The 7,469-nt window shown below is 44.3% G+C and overlaps 1 protein-coding gene across 1 annotated transcript; it reads right to left on the bottom strand.

Moving 5' to 3' along the window:
* Positions 1-1,032: 1,032 nt before the first annotated feature.
* Positions 1,033-4,065, bottom strand: sox11a (SRY-box transcription factor 11a). The gene has a single exon (XM_079287156.1). It carries the CDS (start codon positions 3,933-3,935, stop codon positions 2,859-2,861), a length of 1,077 nt encoding a protein of 358 aa, XP_079143282.1. The 5' UTR covers positions 3,936-4,065; the 3' UTR covers positions 1,033-2,858.
* Between the last annotated feature and the right edge of the window lie 3,404 nt (positions 4,066-7,469).

Raw genomic sequence — 7,469 nt, 5'->3', positions numbered from 1 at the left:
TCAGTGACCAATGCCTCTGGTCCTTTACATATGATTTGTAAAAGGTGGGTCTACCTAACCAGGCCTCAGAGGAGGCAAACGGCTGCGTCGGCGGTCCTCTGGGGGCATACGGGAAGCAACGCTGTGAAGATGCTATCACTTTAAATGAATGGTTTGTGATGCTAATTGTATTCTACATGACATCATATGTGGCGGAGATGTGTTGTGCTGTTGTGCATCCTTTTCTGATGAACAACTTTCATATCAGAGTACTTACATACAGCAGTGTGAGTCATAGCACAATCAAGCAGCATCACGACTGTATTCATGTACACAAGCTGCTTCCCACAGTATATTTTACCCTCCTGTTTATGTTTTTTATATTACGTCATCCAGTACCGCATCCCGACTCGTTTTGTGTCCCAATATTTACTTTTATTTTACTGAAATCCCAGGTGGAAATGCTGTGGTACTCAGTACGGACTGCAACCGCCAACCACTGGAATAATCATTTTTAAGCAACACTACTTGTCACACTGACCTACTGCCCCCGTTCCCAACACACATTTAACTACTGACCTGGAAGATTAGTGGACTTTAGAGTTTACTTTCACATGTGAATTGTGTTTTTGAAGAAGACTAAACATTTTTAGAGATTGAACCGTATCGGTCTGGAATAAGAAACATTTGTTTATCCCTGAGCGAACATATTTCACACCGAGACATTTTTTTTTCAGCCCTCTGTTCGCGCAGCTCTCCGGGCAGAGAGCTACTTTTCTGAATGGAAGCCAGACAGACAGAGCTCCCACATGCTGTTTGGAGCGGCTCCTGTTTCCAGCTCCGTCTCCAAGGAGACCACCGAGCCGACCAATCCCATCGCTCGGGGCAGGCAAGCGGGCAATTCAATTCCTTAAAGCCGCAGTGTCCGTTTTAAGGGAGGCGTAGTCGTGAAAGAAGGCTCAACACAAACAGGGACAGTAAAACACCTCAACACTGCAGTTTAAAAGTTTCCTTTTTTTTCCTTTTTATTAAATGTGAAATCACATGTTAGTTTGAGCCCATCCATGTCAGAGGATCCGCCTACATACAAAATAGGCATCACTCTGTCATCACATCCTTTGCAAATGCAACAAATAACACATTTGTGTACATATATTCACAAACTGAAAGGACAGTCGATGGTGGTAGGTACTTATTTATTAAAAGATGAGTCAAAGACAGATTCACACTTGGAATGTGAAGTAACTACTGCCTAGAACTTCCAAACAAAATGTCTTGGCATATAATTAGGTCATATTCCAAAACCTTTTTTTATCAAACAGACTTCATATGTAGAACCCAAAAATAAACAATATCTGCTTTTTTTTAAGTGCAAGAAATAAAAAATACAGGTTTATGGTTAATGTTTTAAAAAAAAGAAGGCAGTCTTCAGTTTTAAAATAAAGTTCCATTTCATGAAACAGGACTATGGAATGTTCTTTTTTGCTTGCTTGTGAAACAAATGCCAGACCACCACTGTATCAGACTATATGCCCTTCTGCAGAACTCCTTTTCCCCTTAATTTTCAGTCAGATTCTGTTTCGTGTCAGATTTGCCCATTATGTGTCAAATTACATTCAAATTGTGAAATCAATCTGTTTATATAGTATGCATCACACCATGAGGCCATATTATATAGTTTTGTATCAGTGCCAGCTGATTTGTTTATTTTTCTGCCTGGACAGGCTTCAGCATCATAACATGAAATGATGTTGACAGTGCACAAGTCTGTTTTTCCATCGCCTGCTACAATTGTTGATGGTCTGTATCTTAAGAGTATATATTGCACAAAAAATGAGAGGGGGGAAAAACAGTATGTGCCATAAAAAATACCAAAATCCAGTTTCACACCTGCGATTGGGACCCATCCACATATCACGAGTATGATATACATAAACTCCTAACTTTACTATATTACAGTACATATACAATCTTGAAACTAGTTCCAGCTCTGAGGTATGTGTTCCCCATGATGCCACTGTATCGTCTACAAATACTCAACAAATCTGCTCTACAACTGTACAAAACCTAGTTTGAAATCACAAGGCATTTTTGATGCAAGTTTTAATTTAACTTAATCCTTAAAACCAGGACTCCCTTGCATGCTAAAAACAAATGATAAAGGGAAGAAGTGCCTGAAACTCACTGAAAGCACAGTAAGAACATTCCCTTTGAACTGTACAAAAATATGCCTGAAAATATCTTACTTTTCTTTTAAAAAGATGAGGTCTGTTATGTATCAAAATGTTTCCTCCACACCTGTAGGCCTATTCTGCAGAGGTTTAGGCTGCGTAATTTACCAAACCAGGAGGTAAACTGAATCAGTTACAAAAAAACAAACAAACATTTTTGCGGCATTTAGAAATGACATAAACCGTTGTAAAGTAACATCCTGAACAATTGTCAGTTCACAGATTTGCTTTTGAGTCTGTCCACAGTCCGTTTTTTTTAGCTCCCTGCAGTTATTTTTGTTTTTTTAAGAGGATAAGATGCATAGAAGTTCACGTATTTTTCCCTTTTGTGGTCCGTTTAAGCTGAACAGTAAATGCAGACCTACGGGGGAAAAAATCCATAAAACCCTGTCATGCTGCCAGAAATAAAACGTCTGCAGACTTTGCTCTTTTTTTTTTTTTTTTTTTTTTTGCTACCAGCTTCATAAGCATCTCATTCCTCAAACCTCACCTCGCCTCCTTGGTCCTCCACCTTCCCTCTAGGACCATTCAGAAAACCCACAGGAGGCAGGGCTAGGGACAACTTGACCAGGACACATATATAATTTACTTTCTTCCCTCTCCGTTATTACTTGAGGAACTTTTTTTTTTTTTCTTCTTTCTTCAAATTCAGTATGTGAAGACCAGGTCGGAAAAGTTCGCCTCCAGCCAGTCCCCGGCAATCATCTCACTGAGTTCTGGCGTGCAATAGTCTGGGAATTCAAAGTGAGAGCCCAGGCTGCCCTCGCTGAAAGAGTCCAGGTCCTTATCCACAAGAGACAGGGAGAGGTTTCCTGAATTGGGGTTGCCCAGCTCCGAGCCTGGGGCGCTGGGGGCGAAATTTAAACTAAAGTCAAACAGCAAATCGTCCGCGTCCTCTCCGGAAGAGGAGCTGCTGGAGGAGGATGTGGAGACCGACCTGGAGGATGCTGGTGAGACGGAAGCAGCGTGCAATGTGCTCTGCTTGGTAATGTTTTTGATATTGTAAAACAGTCTGTTGTTGTTCCGCACTTCTTCGTACATGCTCGTCCCCTCGGACTCGGCCGAGGAGCTCAAAGTTGGGCTCGCGGGAACTTTGGCTACATTGTACGGCCTCAGACGCTCCTCATCCCTCGCCTTAATCCCCATCCGGTAGTCCTCCTCGTACTCGTCTTCCTCGTCGGTGAGCTCAATTTTCACAGTCTTTGTAACTTTTAAGCTGGGAAACACGCAGTTCTCCCCGTAGCCGTGGGATGACTTGGAGCCGCTCTTCGTCTTTATCTTTGAGCACTTCTTGCTGGGAGTCTTTGCAATTTTGCCGCACTTCTCCGGAGACGGCGCCGAAGATTTCGAACTGTCGAGCTTTGGTTTTTTCTTGGGTCTGTACTTGTAGTCGGGGTAGTCGGCCATGTGTTTTAGCCGCAGCCTCTCGGCTTCTCTGATGAACGGGATCTTTTCGCTGTCCTTGAGCATCTTCCACCTCTTCCCCAGGCGCTTGGAAATCTCCGCGTTGTGCATGTCCGGCGACTGCTCCATGATCTTTCTCCTCTCGATTTTCGACCAGACCATGAACGCGTTCATCGGTCTCTTGATGTGACCGGTGGCCGTTTTGCACCAGTCCGGGTTTATCGGCACGGGGCTGCATGCCATAAATTCACTCTCCTCCGAGTCGGTAGCCTCCCTGGACATGCTCCCGTCCGTCTCGCTGTTGTCTGTGTGCTGCACCATTGTCCTCCGTTTTAAAGTCACTTTGTGTCCGGACGCTGCCGTGTCTGTCAGCCCTTCTGCACTCTGCCAAGAAGGCTGAGCTCTGTGTTTGCGCCGGTTCGTCCACGTCCACTGCGCGTTGAATAGTCTCAAGCTCTGCACTCTTTTTCCAGACTTACAAACTGCCTTCTTAACTAGTTATCAGCTTTTTCACGTCCCCTGCGTCACGGGCCGCCATCCAATCAGATCTCTTCCGCTCCGCCCAGCAGACTCCGTCCAAGACTCCCCCTTCACCCTTTTATTCCTCCCTCCCGAGCTCTCGTTGGAGGGGAGGTGGGGATTTGTGCTACACAGTGTCTGGGGCAACACGCCGGGCGAGACAGGCATATTAAACACACAGTTAGCACCATGCGCTCCTGAGACGCACATAAGACTATAAGGTCTATTCCCTTATTTTAAACACGAAGGAAGAAAACACGGAAGAAAAGGGGGGGGGGGGGGTATTCTCCAGACTGGCAGACACTCTTTGCAGATGTATCTGGAGGAAAAGATGTAGGCTATGTGATTATTTGCTCCCCCCCCCCTCCTCCCTCAGGTTGGATACTGAAGGTGGCGCTTGGACACTGTTGCAGTCGCGTGGATGCTGTAGAAGGATGCATTTTAGCAGCTGGTAGTGGTTGCGATCATACACTTTAGTATAACCCAATGCATTTCAGAGACAGCTCTCTGAGTGGCTCCGTGTTTTTGTTTTGCTTTTTTTGCGAGGTCTCCTTCCTGTCTGCATTGGAGTGAAGGAAATAGGTCAGTAGTGCAGTCTGCTTTACGATGTTGTGTGTTGTGTGTGAGCACCCACAACACATCTGCAGCAGCCCATAGACCCTCACTGATAGCAATGCTTGCTCCAAGGAAACACTTGCATGCATACACACAAATGATTTATATCATTGTAATAACAGTTGAATATATTAAATACATTTAACCCATCATTTTTTTTGTTATCCATTTGGATTAATGCTCATGTTGCACTGTATAACGCAAGCAAAGCAATAGCATTCGGCTGTGCAGCCTATAGTTGAGCCCATACAGTCAGGCATGGATAGAAGGCTCCCTGCTGAGTTTGCTGTGTCAAGAGGCAGCGTAGCATCTAGCCCCCCCCCCCCCCCCCCGCGGCTCTGGGTGGTAGCCAGCAGCGCTATTGGAGGCTGGGGCGATAAGGCTTCCTGCATTTTTTTTTGGTTTTCTCTGCTTCGTCCCCTAGAGGGCAATCACTTACCCTTTTGAAACCCTCCCCCCACCAAGCCACCGTATTTTTCCCCAGCTGGGGCTTAAGAAGTGTCGACTGATACAGAGAGAAGCCGCTAGAAAGGCAGAGAGAGGAACGCAGGGAGAAAGAAAGAGGGGAAAAGAGGCACGCGGGGGGAAAGAAGTCGAGGCTAAGGAGACTTGAGGCAGTTTGAGGAAGAGAAACGCTGAGAGATAGAGGAGCTTGTTGTGGAATATTTCTATGAAAAGTCGGGAGAAGAGAGTTACAGTGTTAATCAATCAATGTCAAATGAAACAGAGTTCTTGATGAAGGATCAAAGTTGCAATAGTCAATTTATTTGCTTGCAAGCAAAGAGAACACGTCTCACAGACACATCGCCGTCATCTGTTAGAGGTGCTCTGACAACATAGTCAGATACATGGACCTTTATACTGCTTCCTTTGATTGGGTCACTGTGACCCAATCAAAGAGTTCAATCACTAAAATACAGAGTCTGAATAAGCCTGTTTTACCATCACATATCACATATACATACAGAGGGTCATGCTCTTCAGCTGATGCTGATCAGGAAGTACTGTAATCTAGACCTGTGTGTCGCCGTCTTTGAAGACAGAAACAATGCACAGGAAAACAGATAACAAGATAACAGATAACAAAAACAAGACACCTGGATGCAAAACTGATAGACTCATCTACTCATATAGGTTTTGTGCCTGCACTTTTAAAGACTTACATTCTTCAATCCTAAAGCATAAGACCATGACATATTTTCCCATAACATTCCACTCTTTGATTACATAGAAATCACACAATATAGTAAAAATATGTTATAAGGACATTTCAATTACAACAGAAGTATTACCCAACAATATGATTTGAAAAATACATCATGTGAGAGAACTGAAGAAAAAACTGTTCTTGTGAGATAAAAGATCCCATAAATGTAGCAGGCAATATAATTAAATTAACACAAGGGTTAATAATCAAAAACTGTCTAAGCAGTACAGTTCAATAACCACGAAGATAAAATAATTAAAAATCAAAGACTTTAGACCTGCACATCAAAATCATCAAAGGAGTCAGTGTTGCTGTCAAAGTCGTCCGCATAGTCAGTAATAGGAAACAGGTCAAGTCTCTGGTCGTTGGTTGCCACACGACAATACATAGTCAGCTGTTTGGTGAATAGGTGAGAGATCATGTTTCTGAGTAGTGGGATTACGCAAAGTACGAATACAAAGAACGCACAGAGGATAATGGCTGCTTGTATCAAAATCCCCTTCCATGAGTGCCATAAACCTGTAAGCCAGTCTGGAGATGGAGTACCATCTTTAGCCATAGCTTCCTGTATTTTAGTGATGTTGTGAATTGCTTGTGCAATGATATGACCATCAGCGTCATTTTCTGGAATATACGTACAGCAAGTTTCCCCAACAATGGCACAAACGCCACCCTGTGGTGCCGTCAATTGATCTAAAACCATTCTATTTTGCATAACCATAAGGCGCAGGCCAGTCAATTCTTCAGTGATTCCTGTGAACGCCGCAAGAGTGTAGTTCAGGAAGCTCTTCAGTCGGTAATCAATAGTTTCTAAACGTAACATGTTCTTGCCCGCTCCCAACCCCGGGAACAGTGAAAGCATAATTTTGGAGCCGACGCTCTTGTGTTTGAATTCGTCCGGGACGTTTGAACCCCAAACTGGATCATGCGGTTTGAATTCTAAGTCGCGAGAAAAACGTGTGTTGGGCGCTGCTGATATTATTACTGTGTGGTCGGATATTGATACTGGAGCGCAAACTCCCTCCCAATCTGGAGGTAGTACAACATACACTGTGTGACCACAGAGCCACCACCCATCTGTAACCGGATATGTTCCGTTTTTACCGGGAAGCACTGTGTGGTGAGCTAGAGAGCATTTAACTCCTGCTGGGCAGTCCGCTGTATCTCGTGCCACATATTTCCACCCATCGCATGAAAACTGTCGCAGGTAAAATGGAACTGGCGTGCAGTCTTTAACGAGTATGCAGTCCTCAACGTTCCCTAGTTGCATGCACCTCCTTATAGAAGCAGCTGTTACACTACCTGAGCTATTTGCACACGAAAGACGGTAGTTGCCCTCCATGGTGACAGCTGGATGATCGGCTGTGTCGCCGAATAGGGAACAGTCTTTGTCCCTAGCAGTAGCTGCCCCTATGAAAGTCACGTTGCACATAGAAGGGTGAAGTTGGCCGACTGATTTCGAGCCTTTACGCGCAAAACAAAATGTAAAGTTCAAGTTTGGTGCATACTGTACG

This window comes from Melanostigma gelatinosum (genome assembly GCF_949748355.1).
Source record: "Melanostigma gelatinosum genome assembly, chromosome: 16".
Taxonomy (NCBI): Eukaryota; Metazoa; Chordata; class Actinopteri; order Perciformes; family Zoarcidae; genus Melanostigma; species Melanostigma gelatinosum.
Note: the sequence above shows the minus strand (reverse complement) of the source record. Positions and strands in the feature narration are given on the sequence as shown.

Bases quoted from the DNA above. Each gene is read 5' to 3' on its own strand.
- sox11a (XM_079287156.1), bottom strand. From the start codon at position 3,935: ATGGTGCAGCACACAGACAACAGCGAGACGGACGGGAGCATGTCCAGG.